This window comes from Nicotiana tabacum, chromosome 22, assembly GCF_000715075.1.
Source record: "Nicotiana tabacum cultivar K326 chromosome 22, ASM71507v2, whole genome shotgun sequence".
Classification (NCBI taxonomy): domain Eukaryota; kingdom Viridiplantae; phylum Streptophyta; class Magnoliopsida; order Solanales; family Solanaceae; genus Nicotiana; species Nicotiana tabacum.
Window position 1 is genome coordinate 64,930,484 of NC_134101.1, and position 26,279 is coordinate 64,956,762.

The window sequence follows — 26,279 nt, forward strand, 5'->3', positions numbered from 1 at the left end:
ACACTATTCCCCATCGCATTTCCGCAATATCAGGTACACCAATCCTTAGTTGAGGCACCATTTAGACAATCAGGGTACACATTTCCCAAAGAATCATGTTTTCCTAGGGTACACCAATCCCAACCTTTTATTGCTTTCTATAATGAACTAGTATAGAGTTTTGTTACAAATAACTCACGAAATTTTTCTAGTGAAAACTGGGTCAGAAAAATTTCGTTCGTTTGTTTGTTTTGGTGTCTGAGCAGGTTTTACCTAGAAGCACGAGTTCAAGATGACCAATAAAAGAAGTCTCGATCCAAAATAAAGAAAAGAAAACAAAAAACAGTGAATCCAGAATGCAGAAGCGAATGAAAAGATGTGAACTGCTCAAGACATGACTGAAGTCTCAAGCATTGCATTTCCCGTTTTCATCAGAAGAGGTCGTAGAAGAATGAACTAGCACCTGCAATGAGCAAGCATCAAGGTTCAGATCAGAGTCTGCGTGAATAATCAGTCAAGACTCAAGATCAAGTTTTAGAAGACTTATAGATATGAATCTTGTAACTTATAGCTGATAGGCTTGTTTATTCTCTTTTGATTTTGATGTAATAATACGACTACAGGCTGGAGTCTCGACGGAACCTCACTTGACTCTCCAACTCAGCAGCCATCCTTTTTCTTGAACTACACGTGACTTGATTCCCTTATAACCCGAGATATGTAGGTTGTCCAAAATTACGACTCGGTTGCACTCTTTTCTCTCTTCCCTTTTGAATAATGGTATGGACAAAAATTAGTCATATCGCTTATCTTTCTTTGCCTGAAAACACTTCATGTTTCCAAGCAAAGAGGGGCATGCTGTGATCACCTAATCTTTGATCATATTTGAATTTTTTTCACCACTTTTTAGTTGGTAAATATTTTTAAAGCTTTTGTTTTATCTTTTGATACGTTTTTAAGAAAATTAAAAATAAAAAAGGTTATATTTTTAGATAATTAGTCTTGTTTTTTTTTTTAAAAAGATAGAAAAATTTTAAAATATATTTTATTAGTATATTTTTTGTTAGTCTAAAGACTTTCTATAAATAAATATTGAATATTTAGTACTTTAATCCTTTGGTTAGTAAGATGTAGTATTTTACCCTATTTACCTATTATCTCTAAATAAATAAATACAAAAGAGTAAAAAAAAAAATGAAACGAAAGGGTGGCACAACGATGTGGCCTTGAAAATTTTGCATAAATCTTGCACATGTACTTTTTTCAATTGGCTACCCATTTTTTAAAAAGCTCACATGGGGGAATCCAATTTCTCCTTCCCCCAATTTTTATTCTACTATACATATAACAAAAAGTCAAAAAGGGGAGGAGAAAAAAGAGGGGATCCGAGAGAGAAGCAAAAAGAGAGGAAATTAGATCTGGGAACAGAGAGCAGAGAGAGAAGAAAACGCAGCACAAAAAATATATATATACTACAAATGGATCTTATCTTTTTTTTGGGGAGATACCATTCATAACACTCATTTTTTCACCATTAAAATCACCTCTAAAATTCCATAACCCAATAACTTAACACCACTGCCAAATACTATTACTTCTTCACAAAAACCAATTGGGAGCTCAGCTAAAAATCAGCCTATTTTTTCACCCAAAAGCAGTCTCTAAATCAACACTCCAAACCCAGCAAAAAAAAAAATTAGTCCATAAATTACAACTTTTAAACCTGAAATCAAGCCAAAAAAATCAGCTATAGCAACATAATAAAACATCCTTTAAATCATCGTTGTTATTAGAGTTTCAGTCGAGGTTCAGTCACCGGCGAGATTTTAAACCACTGATTTCGGTTCGAAGCCGGCTTTGGTCTTTAAAGTTTCAAAGGGTGTTCACGTCATAGTCTTTGACGTAAAGGTCAACTTTTACTCTCATTGTAATTCTTCTGTTTCCTTTAATAATCGTAAATTGGTAAGCTTTAATATTTTAGTGCTTAAATTTGTGCTCTACTGAACAATGTCCTCTATGTTACTATTCTGTTAACTTGATGTGATTGTATTGTTGTTTAAAACATTTCCATTTTAGGATTATCTCTATGCTTGATTATAAGAATAATAGGGACGTTATAGTAATATCTTTAGTTACAATAATATCTAAATGCTACACTTCTCCACAACAAATTTCATAATTTGTGACTTTATAATAATCTCAAATTTAGGATTTGAACACTCATAAATATTGCTAGTATGCTTTAGGCACGCAGTAATAAATCAAATATCGTGATTTATGCATACGCTCATGTGACATAATTATAATTTCCAAAATTGAAGGCAAAATATGTGTTCGCGCCACTTTAACGGAACAATCTTAATAATGATAAAAGCTTTATCAATGGGTACACATACGCGTGACTCGTTCCAAGATAATTTCATAACGCCATAATCAAGCAATACAAGCGGGCATAGGGAAAATATAAAAATTATATAAATCACAGTTTATCCAAAATTAATTTAAGTTAAATATAGTCAATAAAGCGACCGTGCTAGAACCACGGGACTCGGGGAATGCCTTACACCTTCTCCCCGGTCAACAGAATTTCTTACCCAGACTTTATTTTCGCAAACCAATAATAATAGAGTCAAATCTTCCTTTGACTAGGGATTCAAATAAAAGGTGACTTGGAATACCAACAAAATCAATTCCAAGCGGCGACTCTATAAATACAATAATCCCTATTCAATTTTGTCACTTTAACTGGAAAAATTCTTTAACCCATAAAACTTTATATACATTATCTTTGTGGGGGGTAAAAAAGGGGTGTAACACTAACATGGGATCATAGAATTCTTCACTAAAGGTCTCAACCAAAGCAGCCAAATATTCATCCCAGTTAGGAAGCTCAATTGATTCACGACACTTCTTGTAAGACTGATGCCATTCCAATGCCTTATCATCCAAATTCATTGCAACTAAACTCACTCTCTGATTGAGAGGAGTGTTTTCAACAGAATACTATTGTTTAATTCTATACAACCAGCTTTTCAATTTTTCTCCATTAAAATGGGGAAAAATCAAATTTTGACCTCGATTTGTATTAACACCATAATGATTTGGACCAAGGATGCCTTGTCCAGATTGTAGCACCTTATCCCTAGCCGTCGAAATAGAAGCATTGTCCTTCGATTGCTGACTCAATTAAAAGCCATTGAATGAGTTCTTAAGGGAACTTACCATCTGAAGTAGCTCAACATGGCGTTTGTCCAAGTTTTCTCTTAATTTTCGCTGTTTCTTATTCATTTCTTCCCTTAGATCTAGCTGTTGATATCGAGAAGCAATGTAACTGTAATTACAAAGAAGGAGAGAATGAGAAGAGAAGACGAGCTGAGAATAGAGAAGGAGAGAGATTAGAGTTCGATTGTCATTCAAAATATGTGTTCATCTGTTACAATTGTCCTATTTATCTATCAAAATGCAAATGAAATGCATAAGCTGAAAATTAGAGCTTAACTAACTTTTCCGCAAACTAAAATTTAAAAACTAGCAACAACAAACACATGAATAGACTTAGGTGTATGCTTCCATGGCATCTGAGTTGGCAGCAGCTGAAATATGTGTATCACATGACTTTGTCTGTTAAGGTAAATAAGAAAAAATCACTTAATATTTTTATTTTTATTAAGAATTTGAAATTGTCTTCAAAAGTCCTCCGTCACAATATTAGGTTCAACTTTACTTTTTTAAAACGTTGTTGCTTCAACTTTTTCAGGAAAGAGCTTGAATTTTGCTCCTTTTCCTAATATTCAGCCAAAATTAATTAGACTATAGGTTAAGGACTTCTGGTCAAAACGTAACCCACAAGTACAAAAAAAGTGAGTCAGTGACAGGTTTCAATGTTACATGGGTTTACCAAGTCAAGTATTCTTACAGCTCGATTTCATCGGCCCTGGCCCACGAGTTTTACGTCGGCTCGTGCTCTCCAACTGAAATGCCGTGTTGGCGCGTCGCTTAATGTTTCAGTCACAGTTTGTCGCAGCTCCTCACACCAATCACATTTCGGGACCCACCTGCTTATCGAACGGCTTTTAAAGTGTTTACCTCAACAACACAGTATAATTTCATTAGTGGAATCTCGGAGATAGTGTGTATTCAGACCTTATTCTTACCCTGGGTAGAGAGATTATTTCCGATAGAGCCTCGGCTTCATCTCTTTAAGAACTCCCCACCTTGCTCTTGGGATGACTCGAACTCATAACCTCTTGATTGAAAGTGGAGGATACTAGAGCAACCCGCTTTTGGTTTAAAGTGTTTGTGACGTATAATTTGCACCGCTAAGCTGACCTTAGGGTAAAGTTAGTATAGCTTCAGAACACAAGATGACAAAATTAGAAGCAGACATACTGCCAAAATATATTAGTGGAGTTAGGGGGTAAATGAATATTAAAAATCGACGGACAGCTTTTTTAGATGGTTGTTATTCAATGTATCGTATTGTATTGTTATCTCAAAATAATATTTGTTTTGATTGTTTGTTTAAAATTGATTGTATCATATTGTTAAATTCATTATTCTGGAACAATCAAAAGCCCTATTTTATAAAATAACTGATTTGATATGGTGAGATCGTTCCCTATTTTCTTTTCTAATTATGATTTTACTTATTACTCCATAATTCTATTTTATCATTAATCTTTTTTTATTTTAACTTCAAATCTCCAACCTATTAACTTACTTTGTCTTCTTTCATCTTTTCTAGAGTTGGTTTGCCTCGTTCTTTTTATTATCCACGTTTCCATTCGATTCTTTATCTCTTTTCATCGTTTTAATATTTTTTTTGTTGCTAATATTAGTAAACCTTTTTTTTCCCCAGGTTTTTGCTCTTGTTTCCAAGCTACGTAATTAATGATAAATTAGTAGAAAGAAGTTTTCTTAAATTATTTTTATGTGTAATTCTTTATAAATTTTATTTAAAATAATTGCGGGTATTTTAGTGAACATATCAGTTACAGTACTGTACGATACAATCAAACCAACAACAAAAATATTATTTAACAACAACAAACGATACAATCTATTCAAACGTTGTATCCATAAAACGATACAATACAATACAATACATTATAAAATGATGGGTAACAATGATCCAAACATAGTGTAAACCGTACCGTGCCGAATCGATTTTTAGGTTTCTTTTAATAAAATCGTAGACTTTTATATAAATCTATAATCGTACCGATAATTAGGGTAAGTTTTTTATTTTATGAAAATAAACCGAAAAAATACCGAACTGTACCGAATAAATTTACATGGAATAAATATATCTATATATTAAGTTTTAAAAAAATAACGCATTAAATTTTTCCTTGGACCTTGGAATTATGAAAACAATTACAAGCCAATAAGTAATTGAAGCCAAAATCCTAATTCCCAAACCTATTATACTACTTCTATTGAAACTAAATTATTTCCAGCATATTCACTAGCAAGACACAAGGTATTCTAGCGATTATGAGTAAAAAGCTACAATATATAGAATATGTTTCCTTTCGTATGATTTAAATTTATATTTTTAAATATTTAATCTTTTATAGACTTTATTCTTATCTTTCCACTAGTGTGATTTATATCTTTTTCTTTACTTAGTTTCTTTTGCACTGTTGTAGAATAGTTGATGGATCTATATTCTGGCCATCTTTTATATTTTCTTAATTCATCACCCTTTAAATAGAAAAAATATCTAGAGAATTTTGCCAAGTCCTATAAAAGTACATATGTTATTGCATTATAGTTTAACTAGTGACTTTTAAATGACACTTAACAAAATACCGAAAATTAACCGAACCGTACCGACACCGAAGAGAAACCGGCATGATTGGTATGGTTTCTAAAAATCTAGTTTTGATTATACATAATAGAATAACTGAAAAACTAGTATGGTATAAATTTTATAAAATAACCGGCCGAACCATTGACACCCCTAAGTGGAGTAGTGGCAATAAAATAAGAGTTAAGTTCTATACACAGTAGCTAAATGTTTTTTATTTGATTACGCTGATTAAAAGACAATTACCCTGTATAACTTTCTATTAATTGCCTAAAATAAGTACTAAACATAATTTGTTATGATATGTTAAAATCTTTTAAGGAAATTATTTTTAAGTATTATAGTAATAGTTTATTTTGTTTAGTTTATATGACATATTTTCTATATTTAGCATGTCCAAAAAAGAACAACATAGTTTCATAATTATAAGTAATTTAACTTTTAAATTTTTTATTTTTAATGAAATAATTTTATATTCTTAAAAATGTGTATTCTTTTTTCTTAAATTTTATACTCGTGATTTTTCAGGAAACACTTTAGCATGGAAGAGCATATTGATAAAGCAATTGTCACGTTGGTAAACAATTATACTTCTAGTAGGTGAGTCAGCTCTGACGACAAGAAATGTTGATGTGACGCACTACATGATTTGACCAAAAAATCTAGGTAGTATTACGTGGCAGCTAATCAGAGGATCAACTATACCAGAAAAAAATGTCATACATTTGCACCACAAAAACAAAACCCCAGAAAAAGACTAGCTTGTTAATTAAGGAGAAAAAAAAACGTATAAAATGGTTAAGCTATATGTTCTCTCTAAATTTCTCTTCTTTCTCTCTTTTTAAGGAAAAAACTGAGAGTTTTGTAACTCTTATCGATTGTAGAATTCTTCCATTCCCCATTTCCCTGTTGGGTTCTGTTTTTTGAGAAAAAGAAGAGAGAATAAGAATTAGGTACGTGTAGAAAAATCATATTGAACAGAATATAGGCAGTGTCGTGGTTTTATAGATAGTTAAAAAAAAAAATATGGGCTGTTTCCCTTGTTCTGGAGATGGAGATACATCAATCAAGAGACCGGAGAGAAAAATAATCCATACCAATAACCAATACAAAAGGGTTAATCATCAGCCTCAGCCTAAACAAGGTATAAGCTTTATACATGATTGATTCGTAAAGATTGTTCCTTTTTGTGCATTTTGGAAATTTTAGTGTGAATTTTTGCCAACAACTTTTGTTCTGAATCAATTCCATCTCCCGTTTTGTGATTTTTTCGTTTGTATTTGATTTGATCGTATGTTTTTATGGTTGCATGCATCTAATATTTGGCTAATCCTTTTAGAATAACTCTCATCGTTAGATCATAAATAGATGTAACATGTAAAAGTTCTATGTTCTGTATATACATTTACATTTGGTTTCGCGTTTAAAAACCAATGGTTTGTTTATGCAGCTCTCTTTATGCCTATTCTCTTTTTATGCATGTGAAATTCCTGACGTTTTTTGAAATTTCCATGGAAGGGATAAAAAGGTTGAATATTTGATGGGCGTGTCGATTCTGCTTTTAGTGGCTTGAGTATTTTGAATCAGGGTGTTGTTGTATATTGAGCAGCAATTGCAGACGTCATTTCTTGGTTTTTTGAATTTTCTCATTTGTTTTTTCAGCAAACTTGTTGGGTATGGTTTGGACTTTGGATGGTGGTGTTTGTTGTGGTACCATCGAGTACTATATTTTGTTGAAAATCTGATTTTGATATCTTTGTTGTATTTGTTTCTTCTCTTAATTTTGTCCTTTCTGTGTATGAATCTTTGTTTGAAATTCTTTGTGTATTAAAATGTGAGAATCTTTGCTGGAATCAGTATTCTGGCCGCTTACTATCCATGTGCTCTTTCGAAAGAGACCTCCTTTGTTTCAAACTCCCATGTTTTTGGTGCCTCTTGTTTTTTTGTGTGCCTTAGATACGCCGGTGGTGGCTAGTCACTTTAAATTTGTGAAGAATGAAGAGGCTAAAGATGCAAACCGATCTACGTCTAGGAAAGAAGGGGATTATAGCAACAACACCCCTCCCACAGATGGAAAAATTGGTGGTGCTAAGGCGCGGCGGTTTAAATTTGATGAATTAGTAGCTGCAACAGATAGTTTCAAAGAAGATTACTTCTTGGGAGAAGGAGGTTTTGGCAAAGTTTACAAAGGTCATTTGCTGGATACTGGTGAGGTCAGCTCAACTCCATTCTTGTACTCCTACTTATCATCTTTCCTTTAAAGTCTGCAATAAACAACAGGATTATTTGCATGTCTCCTTTTTTTGTGAATTTATATCCCCTTCGATCTTGCAGTCAGTGAGTGGTTTAACATTAGGAATAATTTTATATTTATTTTTGCTAATGCAGATTGTCGCCATCAAACAACTTGATCCGAATGGATGTCAAGGAGTTAGGGAATTTGTTGTTGAAGTACAGACACTAAGTAAGGCTGACCACCCTAATCTTGTTAAACTAATTGGTTGTTGTGCCGAGGGAGATCAAAGATTATTGGTCTATGAGTACATGCCTCTCGGTTCGTTGGAAGATCATTTGTATGGTATGTTATAAGCAATTTTTTGCTTTTCATGTTACCTTCTTCCAATCTTAGCTCCCTCCATCCTGATAAACATGCCTATTTCGTTTGACTCTTTCAATGTGTGCAGACCCCTGGCCAAATCAAAAGCCTCTTGATTGGAACACTAGAATGAAGATAGCTGCAGGTGCTGCAAGAGGCCTGGAATATTTACATGACAAGATGAAGCCTCCTATAATATATCGTGATCTCAAATGCTCCAATATTCTGCTTGACGACGGGTACCATCCAAAGTTATCTGATTTTGGCTTGGCTAAAGTGGGTCCTAGTGGAGACAAGACTCATGTTTCCACCAGAGTGATGGGCACATATGGATACTGTGCACCAGATTATGCTATGACTGGCCAACTGACTTTCAAATCTGATATCTATAGCTTTGGAGTTGTTCTTCTGGAAATAATCACGGGTAGGAGAGCGATTGACTATACAAAATCTACCGCGGAGCAAAATCTGGTTGCTTGGGTGAGTTCCCTTTGTGTCTTATACCGTTGCCATGTGATATGTTTTTGTGGGTTCTCCTTGCCTCCTAGCAACTGAATTGACCATCATTCTCATTTCTATACCTAAATGGATCTAAGAGGAAATCGATGTTACTAAACTACTTCCAATCAATTTGTTGTTATTTGTACAAGTCTTTCAGTCACTGTTTATCGGAATGGAGGTTGTCTGTGGTTTAAGAGGACGAGATATGAGGCTCTTAACCTTTAAGAAATAGAGGTTTCTGCTTGCGAGAGTCAATATGCATTTACTGGAATCATCTTTCATCTTTGGTACATTTAAGGTGTCATGTATTGTTTGTTTTGCTGTCTGGATTTTCCAGAATGCCTCTATTTGTCTATACCAGCAATGGTTGGTTAGCGACTGCAGCCAATTTTAGAATTCAATGCTTACAAAAAAAAATTGGTTGCAATTGTCAATATTTTACCTTTTACTTCCACTACCTTCTCTTCTTCTTTTCATAGTAAATATTGTACATAGTTGGGCAGCTAGGTGAATAAGTGCTGGTGCAAACGTTCCATTGAATCTAGAGTGCTTAATGTGAGTGATCAAAAGTGATCGTTCTTTTATGACTCATAAAAAGTTGCTGTTCATTTCTTGGAAACTTATAAGAACAGTACAGTGCCAATTTGAAATATAATACTGCTTAAGGACTTAGATATCTGTTGATATAGTGTAAACATGCATATTCTTATCTTGCCCGCAATATCAGAGAAACAGCTGAAATTAGTTCCAGTTGCTGCAATTTAATTTTGTTTTGTTGGATGATTATGTTGTTATCTGTGTATGTTTGCAAATCAAATTTACGCTTTGTTTCCTGATAGAAGAAACTGCTGACGAACTGCTTTGTTAACATTATGACACCCTTTCAAGATTTGAGATTAATCAGGAGTGAACTAAGGCAGCCATATTGAACTTTTGCATATATGCTACTGAATCCTTCATTGTCGGCTCTATTACCATGTTGTATGTTGTGACCACCTCATCTAAAAGTTTATACTGTTAGGAGAGGGTACACTTTTTATATTTTCAAGAGATTCCACTCTTCTTTTGCAGGCAAGACCATTATTTAAAGACAGGAAGAAATTCTACAAGATGGCAGATCCAGCACTTGAAGGTCAATATCCAATTAGGAGCTTATACCAAGCTCTTGCAATTGCCGCAATGTGTGTCCAGGAACAACCTAATATGCGTCCTCCCATTGTTGATATCGTCACTGCTTTGAACTACCTTGCCTCCCAAAAGTATGACCCTGAAACTGAGCCTCCTGTCCGAAAGTCCACCAAAAGTCAATCTTTTCACAAATCTAAAACAGATGAAAAATCCTGGTAATGGTGATGGACATGATAACAACAGAGCTTGAGGACTAAAACAAGAGAAAAACACACAAAGTTACGTGGTTGTCATATTTTTTGGGTCACATAAATTACAGGTGCAGATTTAAAATCATATAATGGACATAATAAAGATGTCCTATGGCACAATCTTCTGTATATCCTACAGTCCCCAACTTATATGGCACTATGGTGTAAATCCAAGTTCCACTTCGTAGTATATATGTAAAAACTCGACGCTTCAATGATATACTAGAATAACAACAGCTGTGTCTCAATCCCAGGTATTTTGTATTGTGAGGATTCATCATAAATAGAATAGTTTTTATGTTGGCTGTCCGCTTGTCGGAGCTCTCCTCTTTTATTCTGGCTTCAAACTGGCAATGAGTAAACTTTTTAACAGAAAATTCTTCAATGTTGTCGATGAACTGCTCAATTTTATTATCTTAAAAATAAAATAAAGAAACATAAAATTTTACCTTAAAATCGGACAGTTTCACAAAAGGAAGAAAATAGATGTCGATAAGAAATGGAAGAATAATTATGCTCAACGACATTCCTCTGTATCCGACTGATAACCATCTTCATTTTGCAATTGTGGTCATCAAATAATAGCTGTTTGTTTGTAATTATTGCTCGTTGACTCTTTAAATAGGTGTCTCTTAGGGTGAATTCATTAGAAAAGGTAGTCTAGATTCTAGAGTTTCACCATCTTTATTCCTTTTGATCTGTTCCAAACTGGAGAAGTAACATGAAAGTACCGAGTAGGAATTACTATTGTTTCAACCAGAATTAGTGGGCAATGTCTCAATTATACTTAAAAGTCATTCCTTCATTTCTGGATTCTCTTTGTTCCTAAAAATCATTCTTAGTAGTTCCTAAGGATGCAATTTTTGCATCTGGATCATTCTCTCAAGGATGAAGAATGGAGGAGCAGTTGGTGAAAATTGTTGAAGAAATTTGTGTTATTATCTCTATGTTTTATATTCTGATTGTGTTTTCGGAAGTATTTTCTGGACATTTTAGGTTGGAATTTACCTTTTCATGCGGTTAACATAGCTTTGCAGTATGTTGGTTAAAATTTGTATATTGCTTTTACTAGCTGAAGCAAAATACATTTTGGCTATCCACTGTTAGTCTAGTATAGCTTATCTACGCTTTCTAGTACTAGCATCATTTAAGTTGCAAAATTATAAAATTTTCTGTTCTCAAACATAAAATATTTAAATTCCTCCTATCCTAATCTACAGCTGATGAGTACAAAAAATTAGAGTAAGAAAAACTATAGCCCTCCTTCTAACAGCTACATTTCACTGGTTTCACCTTTTCCGCAACTGTCTATCCAAATGTACAAATTGGAGTTGTTTGACGGTAGAACTTTACAACAATCCCTTCTCGGTGCCTGCAAAACATTAATATAATCCACTTAGTACATACTCCTAAGGGATCAATGTTCAGAAATTTTACATGGAGGTAACAAGAAGAGCGACAACTTACTTTTTGCCAACGATTGTTATCGGGCCTTTTCAAGACAACAATGGCGTTGATATTCTCAGGTGACTCAATTTTCCACCTGCAATAAGGATACGACTCTCTATGACGATGGTAAATCCCAACGATCTGATTTTTGCTTCGATCAAATTTGGCTGTGCTAATGTAGTAGACGAAAGGCTTCTGGCACGGGTGCTTGGTCACAGGCCTAGTGTTGAATGCATAGGCTGTGTAATCAGCTCTTTTATACCAGTTAAGAAATGTTCTTGTGGGCATTTCTAATTCTCTGGGAGAGATATTACCCCTTGTGATCTGAACCACATAACCCCATGACACTGAAATAGACCAATATTTTTGCTTGTCGTAGCAGATTGACTGCTGCATTATGCTGGCTGTGTCATATTTCATCGATTCAAAAAGGCGTTGGAGTCCATCAACTCTGCTCATTCTTGGGACAATAGGATCTACTACATCTAGATGGTGAATTGATACTAGAGGTGTTACAGGATGTGCTCCCAATAGCCCTAGCAAGTTCCCATACACATCATACTATACTACCACAAAGAAAAATTCATCAACTTCAGTTAAAAGTACTTTTATATATAGGATGCATAGAAAAATGATGTATTTTCAATAAGGAGTTGATGGTCAGAAAATGAAATGAGAGTCAGTTTCTCAGTTACTTGGATTGTTTGGTATCATGCATGAAACTTTGGTTACGACTCTTATGAACAATTTGACTTGTATATGTAAACAAGTTCTACACTATCAGTCTATTTTACTCAGCTTATTTACAACATTTATGTTATCAAATTAGGATTACTATAAACAATTACATGTTATTTTAAGTAATATTAAAAAAAAAACTCTATATTGTCAATGCACATTCGAACAATACCAGAAGAACAAGTTTGGGTATAAATATGCTCCAAAATAATGCGGTAGAAAAACAAGACTTCCATCCAATTAACATGAATCAAGAATGATTGTCGAAGCCTTTATTTTCCAGATTATTAATCCCACTTATTATGGAATGTTATCTATAGTTATCTTTTAAGCGACATGATAGCGCAAAAATTCTTTTATACTATTAGTGTATAAAAGTTAAACTGGATGAACGATACAAAAGGAAGAGCTTGTGTATGATCCAAAAAATATGCTAGGAAAACAAGAATGTCATTCAATTAACATGAGTCAAGAATGTAAATATAAGGTTAAATTTTTTCACGTATATATATTAGGCGTTGAATTCCCGTAGCTTTTTTGCGGGTTTACATTTTTTTAATCTTTTGAATCCCCTTGATGAAAATCCAGCTTCCGTCACTTTACATGAGTCAAGAATGGTGCTCAATAAAGCTTAATATAAGAGGTTAATTACCTGATGAAATCCAGGTTCTCTCGTAAGAGGGACACCAAGCTCAGCCATACAAGCTTGAATTCGATCATCACTTCCATATAATCCAGGGTATCGCTGAATGCAACGATCTTGAATTTTCTCTAACTCTTTAGCCAATGGATAACTAATAGCAAATCCACCCCCACCATAAGCCATGGCATATGAAAAAAATATGTTCTGAATATGACTTTCTGAAGAGCTCCCAATGTAATAATACTGGTTATGATCATATTTTGAAAGCACTCTCACAACATTATCCACAGCAAATACTGTGTCATCATCTCCCATTACAAACCATCTCACATCTTTAAGACCTAACCTTAATGTCTCCGAAACTACACGTGAAATCCTAAGAGCCGATCTGTTCCCCTGTCGATTTGTGTACAAAAACTTACTTGTGTTCCCTGAAATACGAATTTCAGGTAAGCCTTCGTTTTTCTTAATTGTAACATTTTTATCTAACCAAACAACACCTCTCATTTCCCCTGGCTTCCACCATAAATTTATGTACTCTTTTCTTTTATCCCACAAATTTGAAGACGCGGCTATTCCAAATACAATGTGTTGTAGCCCTGTTTCAGGCTCCCCTGAATTCTTTTGAAAAGATGAATTTTTGGAATGAGAAGGTGGAGGTGGAGGGAGAGAAAAAGCTTCTTTTGTGGATAAGTCTGAGGAAGAATTCGTACATTCAGAATCTTTATTGAGAATTAGGGTGAAAGAGTAAAGAAGATAGATGATTAATAAGGTGATAAATAGCCAAGTTACAGTTTTGCGAAGGTAGCTGAGGCCAAATGCAGGCCGTTGAGAAGAAGCAGAAGTCATTATTATTATTATTATTGCTAAAACGATTCATTAAGTTTGTTTGTTTTAGAGTTACTAAGTGTTATGGTGCTGAATTCCCTGTGTGTCAATTGAGATGAATTGCGGTAGAGTAGGAGGAAGAAGAAAGTGAGTGATGGAGAAGGAGGTTGGATTGAGAGGTGCTCGGATCTAACTAGGTGGGAGAGGAAGAGAGGGATTTTCTCAAGTTTGTTTCATGAACTTTTTTTTTTTTTTTTTTATAACTTTAAAAGAGCCTAGATAATTCTTTTATTGTGGATATGATCATGTTATGAATCTAACTCCAACCTAATATTGGGTTGAGAAGAGCTATTGGGCCGAGAAGAAGTCAGAGGGCCGGAAGATCTTCAAAAAGGTTAATATTGCTGTATTTGTAAATATTAATTCTGCAAAATATAAGTTAACGTAATGAAACAATAATAATAAATTCGAGCCCACTGAATTCACAGTGTTTCCTTAAGGAATTTAATCCCCTCCTAGTACCCAAGGTAATGGATTATTTCCTCCCAGGATAGAACGAATAACACACTGGTGTAGCGGTACTTCAAACCCCAGTGTTTCGGCGAACACAAAGTTCGGTAGCAAATCACACTTACAGTTGCTTTGTTTGAAGTTAAAAAACAATGCAGAACGAAGGAGTATATACTCAGAAAAACGTATGGAAGTTCTGAGAGGAAGGAGTGCAATGTATAGCCAATTTGTTGAGCGAATTGTATGTTGAGTTGAGTATCTTTCTTCAACATTTGCTGCTCATATATATAGCAGCCAAGAAGGAGTGCAAGACCAAACGTCCACCCTTCATGGTGGATCAAGCATTACATATTTGTGGAGCAAGCACTTCATATTTGTGGAGCAAGCACTTCATGGTGGGAAGACCATTATCCGGCTGCCAAATTATCAATACACGGATTGGAAAATATCCGTTTACAAATACGGATAATCTTACGTTAATATTTACTATTAACAAATAAATTTGGTCCAAAAAATTAATCAATCAATCGATCATTTGACCAAATCCAAATCCAAATCCGAAGCCGAAGCCGAAGCCGTAGCCGTAGCCGTAGCCGAAGCCGAGCCGAGCGAGCGACGACGACGACGGCGCGAGGCTTGCTTTCTTCTTAACTCTTTAAGAGCTACAAGAAGAGCAATTATATATATACCCACCAAAAATGTCTTCCACTTCCAATATGGGACAATGTCTCATTGTTAAGAGGGGGAAACTTAAAATTTTACTCAAAATTTTATTTTCCCTCCATTTCCCATTCACCCTCATTTTAAGAATATTACATCTTAAAAATAAAACCTCAACAATCCCCCACATGAATGGGGAATGGCTATATCACGGAAGTATGCATGAAAAACTGTGTGATTTACAAGCAAGGATTAATTGCATCTGGATAAGTAGGTTTCCCTTTGAACTTTCCGTAGTAAACTTATGTCGGATATACTCGGTCAATCGGTAGATTTGATATCTTTGAACCGTCGATCTTTGGTGTATACCTAGACAACCATAAGTCACACAATCAACCCTTAACCGTCTTTGGTTTTCATTGTTGTGTTCGTTTCAGCCATGAACACCGCCTGGTTTCATAAGTGCGTAGAGAACTGGCCTTACAAAGTTCTCCTTGAAGCGGCTCACACTTCACACTTAAATAGGTGATTCCTAAACGTGTCATCCTGTAGATACACTATTTGATATACCCCGTATCAAATTTAGAAATCATTAAAAAGCCTTAATGCTTTATCCTTGGTACTGAACATTGTCTCATCACGAGAATGGACTAAAATTTTATTTGACAATGTTGAACCGTCATTAATGACTTTGTTTGATCTCTTTGAACCTAGATCTTGGGATCTCCAGTCTTCTAGGTAGAGTTACCGCCACAATGACTTGTTCTCGGCCATAGCCCCATTCCCCTTGATGATTTCTCAACTACCTCTCTAGTTAGGCCTTTTGTAAGTGGATCCGACACATTATCACTTGACTTTACATAGTCAATTGTGATAATTCCTCTAGAGAGTAATTGCCTAACGGTTTTATGTCTTCGTCGTATATGACGAGATTTACCGTTATACATGACGCTCCCAGCCCTTCCAATTGCCGCTTGACTATCACAATGTATGCATATTGGTGCCAACGGTTTGGGCCAAAATGGAATGTCTTCCAAGAAATTCCGGAGCCATTCAGCTTCTTCACCGGCTTTATCTAAGGCTATGAATTCAGCCTCCATTGTAGAGCGGGCAATATATGTTTGTTTGGACGACTTCCAAGATATCGCTCCTCTACCAATAGTGAATACATATCCACTCGTGGACTTAGAATCAGTTGAACCGGTGATCCAATTTGCATCACAGTATCCCTCAATCACCGCAGGGAAATTACTGTAGTGCAATTCAAAGTTCTGGGTATGTTCTAAATATCCCAAAACTCGTTTCATTGCCATCCAATGAGATTGGCCTGGATTGCTCGTATATCGACTCAGTTTACTTATAGCACAAGCTATGTCTGGTCGTGTACAATTCATGATATACATTAAGCATCCCAATACACGAGCATAATCCAATTGTGATATGCTTTGGCCTTTGTTCTTTGCTAATGCAAGATTCACGTCAATTGGAGTCTTTGCAACTTTAAAGCCCAAGTGCTTGAATTTTTCAAGTACTGTCTTAATATAATGAGATTGTGACAATGCCAGACCTTGAGGAGTCTTATTGATCTTAATTCCCAGAATTAAATCAGCCACTCCCAAGTCTTTCATATCAAACTTGCTATTGAGCATACGCTTAGTAGCATTTATGTTGGCAATGTCATTACTCATTATCAACATATCATCCACATATAGGCAAACAATGACTATGTGATTTGGAACATTTTTAATGTACACGCATTTATCACATTCATTTATCTTAAAACCATTTGACAACATTGTTTGGTCAAATTTCGCATGCCATTGTTTGGGTGCTTGTTTTAGTCCGTAAAGAGACTTAACAAGTCTACATACCTTCTTTTCTTTACCTGGAACCACAAACCCTTCAGGTTGTTCCATGTAAATTTCTTCCTCCAACTCTCCATTTAAGAAGGCCGTCTTAACATCCATTTGATGAATTTCAAGACCATACACTGCAGCTAATGCTACTAACATCCGTATGGACGTAATTCTTGTAACTGGAGAGTATGTATCAAAGTAGTCTAGACCTTCTCGTTGTCTATACCCTTTGACTACGAGCCTTGCCTTGAATTTATCAATAGTGCCATCATCTTTGATTTTTCTCTTAAAAATCCATTTAGAACCCAAAGGTTTATTTTCAGGAGGAAGATCAACCAATTCCCATGTATGGTTGTTCAATATGGATTCTATTTCACTATTGACTGCCTCTTTCCAAAATAATGATTCCGAAGAAGTCATAGCTTCTTTAAATGTTTGAGGCTCATTCTCCAATAAGAAAGTCACAAAATCTGGTCCAAATGAAGTAGACGTTCTTTGACGTTTACTACGTCTTGGATTCTCCTGATTACATGTACTTTCTTTTGTTTCTTCCCGAGGTCGTTTAGATCCTTCACCAAACGACTCACATTCCTTTTTATACGGATATATATTTTCAAAAAACTCAGCATTATCTGATTCTATAACTGTATTATTATGAATGTCGGGATTTTCTGATTTATGAACCAGAAATCGATATGCTTTACTATTTGTCGCATATCCTATGAAAACACAATCAACGGTTTTCGGTCCTATCTTTACCCTTTTGGGTTTAGGAACTTGCACTTTTGCCAAACACCCCCACACTTTAAAATAATTCAAGTTGGGCTTCCTTCCTTTCCATTGTTCATAAGGAATGGATTGTGTTTTGCTATGGGGCACTCGATTTAATATTCGATTAGCCGTAAGAACGGCTTTCCCCCACAAGTTCTGTGGCAAACCAGAACTTATCAACAACGCATTCATCATCTCCTTTAATGTGCGATTCTTTCTTTCCGCAATCCCATTAGATTGGGGCGTGTAAGGGCTGTTGTTTGATGAATAATTCCATATTCTAAACATATTTCTTCAAAAGGAGATTCATATTCACCACTCCTATCACTTCTTATCATTTTTACTTTCTTGTTAAGTTGCGTTTCAACTTCATTTTTGTATTGCCTGAATGCGTCTATTGCTTCATCTTTACTATTCAGTAAGTAAACATAGCAATATCGAGTACCATCGTCAATAAAAGTTATGAAATACTTCTTTCCACCGCGAGATGGTATTGACTTCATGTCACAAATATCTGTGTGAATTAAGTCTAAAGGATTTGAATTCCTTTCAACTGACTTATAAGGATGTTTAACATACTTACATTCCACACATATTTGACATTTTGATTTTTCGCATTCAAACTTGGGCAGTACTTCCAAGTTAATCATTTTCCGCAAGGTTTTATAATTGACATGACCCAAACGTACATGCCATAAATCATTTGACTCAAGTAAGTAAGAAGAAGCTGAAATATTATTATTATTTTCAACAACCATTACATTTAGATTGAAAAGGCCCTCGGTGAGGTAACCTTTTCCCACAAATATTCCATTCTTACTAATTACAACCTTGTTGGATACAAAAACGCACTTAAAACCGTGCTTAACAAGAAGTCCAGTAGAGACTAAATTCTTTCTCATTTCGGGAACATGAAGGACATTGTTCAAAGTCATGACCTTGCCAGAAGTCATTTTTAGAAATACCTTCCCATATCCTTCAACTTTTGCTGTTGAAGCATTTCCCATATAAACTGTCTCTCCGGGTTCAGCAAGAGCATAGGTAGCAAAAGCCTCTCTAACTGCACAAACATGGCGAGTGGCTCCTGAATCAAACCACCACAGTTTAGGATTTCCCACCAAGTTACATTCAGAGAGCATGGCACACAAGTTATCAACATCATCATGGTTTACTACCATGTTTGCTTGACCCCTTTTCTTGTCTTTCTTCGGAGCACGACACTCCGTAGATTTGTGTCCGGTTTTCCCACAGTTGTAGCAGTTTCCACTGAACCGCTTCTTGCTTGGGTTGTATTTCGGACCAGAAGCCTTCTTCCTCTTTTTGTTAGCTTCAACAATATTTGCTCTCATTATTGTTGAATTTCCACGGCCTCTCCTTTCAGCAGCTTTATTGTCCTCTTCGATTCTCAACCGAACAATGAGATCTTCAAGGGACATTTTCTTTCGTTTGTGTTTCAAATAATTTTTGAAGTCCTTCCACAACGGAGGCAACTTCTCAATCATTGCTGCTACTTGGAATGCTTCGTTGATTACAAGACCTTCAGCAAGTAGATCATGAATAATCACTTGCAATTCCTGGACTTGAGTAATAACAGACTTGCTATCTATCATTTTGTAGTCCAGAAATTTTGCGGCAACGAATTTCTTCATCCCGGCATCTTCAGTCTTATATTTCTTTTCAAGCGCATTCCACAATTCTTTGGATGTCTCCATGCTACTGTATACATTATACAGATTATCATCCAGTCCGCTAAGAATATAATTCTTGCATAAAAAATCAGAATGCTTCCACGCTTCAATCACGAGAAAGCGTTCATTATCTGGAGTTTTATCCGGCAGATCAGGAACATCTTCCTTGATGAACTTCTGTAGACATAACGTAGTTAAGTAGAAGAACATCTTCTGCTGCCAGCGTTTGAAATCAATCCCGGAAAATTTTCCGGGTTTTTCTGCCGGTGCCAACGCCGGTGTTCGGCTTGTCGTTGCGTTGGCAGTCGCCATCGGAACAGCTTGGTTTTCGTTTTCAGTCATCATCTTTTTCAGAAAAGAATGACACAAACAAACGTTTAATACACGTTTTCAAACTGGAGTAAAAATCACGTAGATTTTAATATCCAACAAAACGCCACGAAGGCTTAACTCTCCAAAACGGGAGTACACAAACCACAAAGGTTTTAGTTTGCAGAATAATAAGAATAACACAAGTACAGAAATAAATATTAAATTCCTTAAGATTGTTATTCCCGGTCAATATTGCTGTATTTGTAAATATTAATTCTGCAAAATATAAGTTAACGTAATGAAACAATAATAATAAATTCGAGCCCACTGAATTCACAGTGTTTCCTTAAGGAATTTAATCCCCTCCTAGTACCCAAGGTAATGGATTATTTCCTCCCAGGATAGAACGAATAACACACTGGTGTAGCGGTACTTCAAACCCCAGTGTTTCGGCGAACACAAAGTTCGGTAGCAAATCACACTTACAGTTGCTTTGTTTGAAGTTAAAAAACAATGCAGAACGAAGGAGTATATACTCAGAAAAACGTATGGAAGTTCTGAGAGGAAGGAGTGCAATGTATAGCCAATTTGTTGAGCGAATTGTATGTTGAGTTGAGTATCTTTCTTCAACATTTGCTGCTCATATATATAGCAGCCAAGAAGGAGTGCAAGACCAAACGTCCTCCCTTCATGGTGGATCAAGCATTACATATTTGTGGAGCAAGCACTTCATGGTGGGAAGACCATTATCCGGCTGCCAAATTATCAATACACGGATTGAAAAATATCCGTTTACAAATACGGACCGAAGCCGAAGCCGAAGCCGAAGCCGAAGCTGAAGCCGTAGCCGTAGCCGTAGCCGAAGCCGAGCCGAGCGAGCGACGACGACGACGGCGCGAGGCTTGCTTTCTTCTTAACTCTTTAAGAGCTACAAGAAGAGCAATTATATATATACCCACCAAAAATGTCTTCCACTTCCAATATGGGACAATGTCTCATTGTTAAGAGGGGAAACTTAAAATTTTACTCAAAATTTCATTTTCCCTCCATTTCCCATTCACCCTCATTTTAAGAATATTACATCTTAAAAAATTAAAACCTCAACAATCCCCCACATGAATGGGGAATGGCTATATCACGGAAGTATGCATGGAAAAACTGTGTGATTTACAAGCAAGGATTAATCGCATCTGGATAAGTAGGTTTATTGTGGATATGATCATGTTATGAATCTAACTCCAACCTAATATTGGGTTGAGAAGAGCTATTGGGCCGAGAAGAAGTCAGAGGGCCGGAAGATCTTCAAAAAGGTTAATTTGGGATCCAGGCCCACAAGGTACAATTAGGAACGGTTAAAAGGGGCTAGCGGTTAGCAAGAAGGGGGTTATTGGAATTGTTATCCGGAAAACTCCTCTCTCCCGGTCTCTCTCCCTCGTCTATTTCTCTCTGTGGCTCTGTCTCCTCATCTCCTTTCTTTATGTTACTATTTCCTTAGTCTATGACTATATCCTTTGCATTTCTATTATAATCAGTTTATTTGGAAGTTTAATCAAGGCATCGTTTTGTTGAGTTCATAACATTGGTCCTTCGGTTGATTTGGACTCCATGGATTTCTACTCTTCTACCGTTGTCAACTATCACCTTAACGGCATCCATAATTTGATGATGGGGATAATGGATAATAACTCACGTATGCTCAAACTGCTGGACAAAATGGAGAACAAGTTGTCTGCCTCTTCCAAGACGATCCCTGAAGCTCCAGAGTATACGGATGTGGTTGTGTCATTGGACGATAAGTACGAATTCTCTGCAGCAGAGATTGATTCTAATTTGGATAAAGGGCACTCTAGCCGTGCGAATAATTCCAAAGTACTTATTGAGATGGTGGAAACTAAAATTGACGAGGAGAAAAATTCAAAAGGCTATGATAGCAAGGTGTTTGCTGAAATACCCGATAAGAAAATTGACACGAAAGTCGAAGAGTCGCTGAGAACTGATTCAGTAAAGCCTGAAACCCAAGTGTTCGACGAAATGTTTCAAACCATTTCTCCAGTTAAGTGTTATTACCTTGACCCTGTCATGTTTCATAATCCACTAGCACAACCTTGTATGCTTTCAGCTTGCGGTCACGATCAACTTATCGGCAGAGGTGCATTTGATTACTCAAGTGTTCTTGATCATGCTAAGCTTATATTATCCTTGCATCGATGTCCACCTGATCAATTTAAATAATTATGCTTTCCATTTGATCTTGGTTCTAGTTTGTTTACCACATTCCTGGGAACTACAAGAAATGATATATATTGTGGTGCTTTGAGCATATTGAACTATGATAAGTTTATGACATTAACCATGTGGAATTCTTGCATTTCACCTTTGAAACTTCAGTTTAGACGTACAAACAGAGTGCGCAAATATATTTTCTTAGCACTCAGTCCAGTTAGTCTAGTGCGATATATGTGGATGGCGCGATCGAATGCGCCACTTGAAGAAACTGATCTAGAATGTGTCTATACTTTTGAGCTTGAGAAAGCTAGGCGATGGAAGGGTCTTGAGTTTTTCCTCGTTGGGGGAAAGGATTATGGACTTGGTATGAACTTCTATAGGCCTATGATGATTGCTGTAGCAAATAGTGAGCTCCTCATGCTTATGAGTAACATTGTAGCAACTTTTGGGAAGCTTGAGATCACGGCTAAACTATGCACATGACCGAGGCTACCAACAAGGCCAACTACACCAATATAGTGAGCATTAGAAGTCTTGGAAAAAGTGTGGTGAAGAAGATATTTGCGGATAATTCTGATCCACATTCACCTTCTGATCTTGACAATATTGCCAATGATATTTTTAGAACCGAAAGCTCCTTTGGATCTTATATCCCTAGAGCTATTACTGGTAGGGTCAAGATGACATTATCTAGTGGAAAAGTTAGTGGAAATGTTTTTCTGAAATATTATGCCTCAGGTGGCTTGCAAGAAGGAAATAATATTTTCTTGTCTTGTGCCATATCTGGTATGTTTAGCATACGGGGTGCTTGGTTAATTTTTAAAAAAATGCTAGGAAAATTCCCACTAAGGTGGAATATAATTGATGCTTATACTCCATATAGTTGTACTGAAAAGGCTGTTGAATCTTTGGAGTTCATGGGTAACAAAGCAACGATACCTAGTTATGACCTTCATATATCCGGAGCAATTGTTTCACTATGTAGCCTAATACATCTACTGATAATGTTGCAGGATTTTGTAAGAACATGAACCTATTGTGTTGCAAAGATTGAGAACCATATTTCATTACGTAGTTTGGTAATATTTTTTGTTGGTGTTGGTAGTGGCATATTATCCTTAATTGTAGTTCAGGCTGGTGCAAAGCATGTCTCTGCCATAAGGCATCTCAAATGGTGGCATATGCATAAAAACTTATTGTTGAAAATTCGTCCGTGAAGCAACATTTAACCTTACTCAAAAGAAAGGTTGAATTATTGAAAATAAGTTCCATGGCTGCAGTAATTCCTCAAATCACTGGTTTATCAGATTTTTTACAATGCTTAAGTTTCTTGGTTTCCAGCTAGATGTTAGGTCCCAGATGTCGTTGTTCATTGTACCTATGGCTTGCTTATTACTTGTGGCTTGGTATAATGATGAGTTAGGATTTCATTTCGATCTTTCTACTGCTCGATTGTTGTCATCATTGACTAGTTGGGCTCAACAGTCTTCATGTGAAATTAACAGGGTGCTCTATGGTTGGCAAAGCTCTAAAAGAAAGGCAGAGAGTCAAAACTCCTTATCTTTTCTCATCAATGTTGCCTTACTTGAACCTTGAGGACAAGGTTCTTATTGAGGATGTGAGTATTGTTATGAATCAGCTCCAACCTAATATTGGGCTGAGAAGAGCTATTGGGCAGAGAAGAAGCCAGAGGGCCAGAAGGTCTTCAAAAAGGTTAATTTGGGATCTAGACCCACGAGGTACAATTAGGAACGGTTAAAAGGGGCTAGCGGTTAGCAAGAAGGGGTTATGCGAATTGTTATATGGAAAACTCCTCTCTCCCGGTCTCTCTCTCCATCGTCTATTTCTCTTCGTGGCTCTGTCTCCTCATCTCCTTTCTTTCTTCTTTCTGTTACTATTTTTTTAGTTTATGACTATATCCTTTGCATTTATATTATAATCAATTTATTTGAAAGTTTAATCAAGGCAGCGTTTTATTGAGTTCATAACAGATCATATATATCTTATTATATTAAAAGTGAAAAAACCCCAACTAAAAAGTTGAATTACTAAAATGCCTTAATAATATATACTTATATTTAATAATAATTATTATTATTTAAGAAATATCAAAAATTATTAAATTATATTGTATCTTGTATAAATTGTCGTGTTCTTTCAATAGTAACTAATTTTAAACAAATTATTTGGCCTTTACAAAGAATTACTTTAAAAAATTTAATGCCTTGATTTGAGGGGTTGTGTTCCTTCAAATTACCAAAATAACTTTTAAAAACTAAAGTCTTATCTATTTAAAAGCTTTCATTTGAAGTAAATAAAATATGCAATGAGAAAAGAATCCGAATGATTTCATCACCGCTTACACAAACTTGTCCAACGTAAACTAATTTCAACAAGAAGCAATAGTAACTCTTCTTATTGATTTGACTGTACTTCATGTGTAACGGCTTACTGATTTCAACAATAGGCAATAGTATTTCTTCTTAAACACATTCCGTGAATTTTCCTTACGAAGAATGTTTTCATTCTATTGTCTGAAGTCTTATATTCCGATTCTAAAGTTCATTTTTTGGGTTCAGTTTTTGAGATAGTTGTTAGCCGTTGTCCTAATTTTTTTTACCTATTTGGTTTTCCTATCTCTTGAAGGAAAGAGCAACATATTTACCATAATTGAGTTTTCCTTCTCGTAGAAAAAAATTATAAATCTTTCATATTGGTTAGTCCTTTTTCTTGTAGGGAAAGGTTTTAGACCTCTATAAATTAAGGATCCTTCCTTCTCATTCATCAGCATCCACAATGTAGCCATATGGGGTTTGAGAGTTGTGTTTAGGGGGAGAACTTTACGGGACAAGTGTTAGTGTGTCACTTGTGTTTGCCTCTTCGTGAGGTTGTTCTCTCGATATTTTGTATTCTCTTTAATATAGTGGATTGCTCATCTCCGCCATGGACGTGGATCAATTGACCGAACCACGTTAAATATTTGTGTCTCTTTTGGTATATTTCTTGTTTGTTGTCTGATTTATCGTCGTTCAAAGTTTGCATTACTAGCTTCCGCGTGACACCTGACTTCCTAACAATAGGAAAAAAAATTATAGAGTGCAACTTTCATTTCTTTAGTAGGTATTGTATCCTAGGTATCGAATTCTCATTAAACCATTTGCATAGAGTGGAAAATTACTATCCTCAAAATAGTTTTCTTGACACGCGTCACCTACATCTTTTCATATTTTTCATTAAAATTCTCTTGCATAATTTTACTATTTTAATTTTTTTTAAAATTTTCTACGACATATTTAGTGACATTAATGTTTATGCAAGTGGTGGTAAAAATGTAGATATCGTTTAATGGCAACATATTGATAATATTATGCTACTGAGTCACTATTGTTTTGGTTAGATAGAGGCAGTACAACACAAGGAAACATTCAATCTATATTTATTTTCTTGAGGTAAGATACCTGTATCAACTTGATAAATAACTTTAAAGGTCTATTTGAAGAGTCGGAAAAGTATTTGATCCAATTCTAGGGAAGAGTGTGGCAGTTTTGATTTTGAATTGTCAATATTTTAGTCGTTCGGAAACTAATTAGTCTTTATGAATTATAATTCATTTCTTGACAATTTTATACAGAATTTTATGAGTTCTATTTTTTGTTTGTTATTGTATGACACTAAAAACTTCGTATTATAAACTAAAGTTCTTTCGTATTTTTTTCCAAGGCTGGAGAATTAAAACGGAGTAATGCTCATAGTTGTCAAAATTCAAAAAGCAAAGAAAATAAAGGAAGATTGAGAAAAAAGAAAAAAGAAACAAATTCGAAGTGAAGGAAATTTTGGACCTATACCGATTGTGTCATCAGAGTCAGTTCGCTGTTTTTCGCATTTAGCCTTTTCTTTCATAAATAATAATACTCCTAATAGTTTGAAAATACATTAAAGTTTTGAAAGTTTCTTTTAACATTTGAAATATATATATATATATAATATTAACCAGCAAAAAAAAATTTATTTTACGATTGTTAATTGCAGATACTAATTGTTCATCCATTTTAAATGATTATGTTTGGGACCACAATTGGTTGAAGTTTGAAAAATTAGTATTTGGAGTTAAATTTGAAGTTAAAATTGTGTTTGACATAAATTTTACTTAGAAAAGAAGTTAGATCATTTGTAAGTGAAACATTACTTCCTTGAGATACTCAAACAAAACTTTTAGGTTCAAAAAATATTTTATTTAAATTAAATTATTGATAAAATTGTATAATAAACATTGAATTGAAAAAAATGTGTGTCCAAATGCTCTTAGTCTTATAACTCATAAACAATTCTTA

The 26,279-nt window shown here is 35.3% G+C and overlaps 2 protein-coding genes across 2 annotated transcripts; one reads left to right on the forward strand and one right to left on the reverse strand.

Moving 5' to 3' along the window:
* The first annotated feature begins 6,554 nt into the window (after window positions 1–6,554).
* On the forward strand, window positions 6,555–10,572 carry LOC107759400 (putative serine/threonine-protein kinase PBL7). The gene is made up of 5 exons (XM_016577344.2): window positions 6,555–6,935; window positions 7,748–8,004; window positions 8,180–8,369; window positions 8,476–8,867; window positions 9,960–10,572. Exons 1-5 carry the CDS (start codon window positions 6,818–6,820, stop codon window positions 10,233–10,235), a joined length of 1,233 nt encoding a protein of 410 aa, XP_016432830.2. The 5' UTR covers window positions 6,555–6,817; the 3' UTR covers window positions 10,236–10,572.
* Window positions 10,573–11,308: 736 nt separating this feature from the next.
* On the reverse strand, window positions 11,309–14,165 carry LOC107759341 (uncharacterized). Its single transcript, XM_016577241.2, has 3 exons — window positions 13,107–14,165; window positions 11,735–12,277; window positions 11,309–11,639 (listed from the first exon to the last, which is right to left on the reverse strand). The coding sequence occupies exons 1-3, from the start codon at window positions 13,944–13,946 to the stop codon at window positions 11,541–11,543; spliced, it is 1,482 nt and encodes a 493-aa protein (XP_016432727.2). The 5' UTR covers window positions 13,947–14,165; the 3' UTR covers window positions 11,309–11,540.
* Between the last annotated feature and the right edge of the window lie 12,114 nt (window positions 14,166–26,279).

Coding starts and splice junctions, on each gene's coding strand:
- LOC107759400 (XM_016577344.2), top strand. CDS start 6,818: ATGGGCTGTTTCCCTTGTTCTGGAGATGGAGATACATCAATCAAGAGA. Junction 6,936..7,747: donor TCAGCCTCAGCCTAAACAAG/GTATAAGCTTTA, acceptor TGTGTGCCTTAG/ATACGCCGGTGGTGGCTAGT. Junction 8,005..8,179: donor ATTTGCTGGATACTGGTGAG/GTCAGCTCAACT, acceptor TTGCTAATGCAG/ATTGTCGCCATCAAACAACT.
- LOC107759341 (XM_016577241.2), bottom strand. CDS start 13,946: ATGACTTCTGCTTCTTCTCAACGGCCTGCATTTGGCCTCAGCTACCTT. Junction 12,278..13,106: donor GAGAACCTGGATTTCATCAG/GTAATTAACCTC, acceptor GTGGTAGTATAG/TATGATGTGTATGGGAACTT. Junction 11,640..11,734: donor ATAACAATCGTTGGCAAAAA/GTAAGTTGTCGC, acceptor AATGTTTTGCAG/GCACCGAGAAGGGATTGTTG.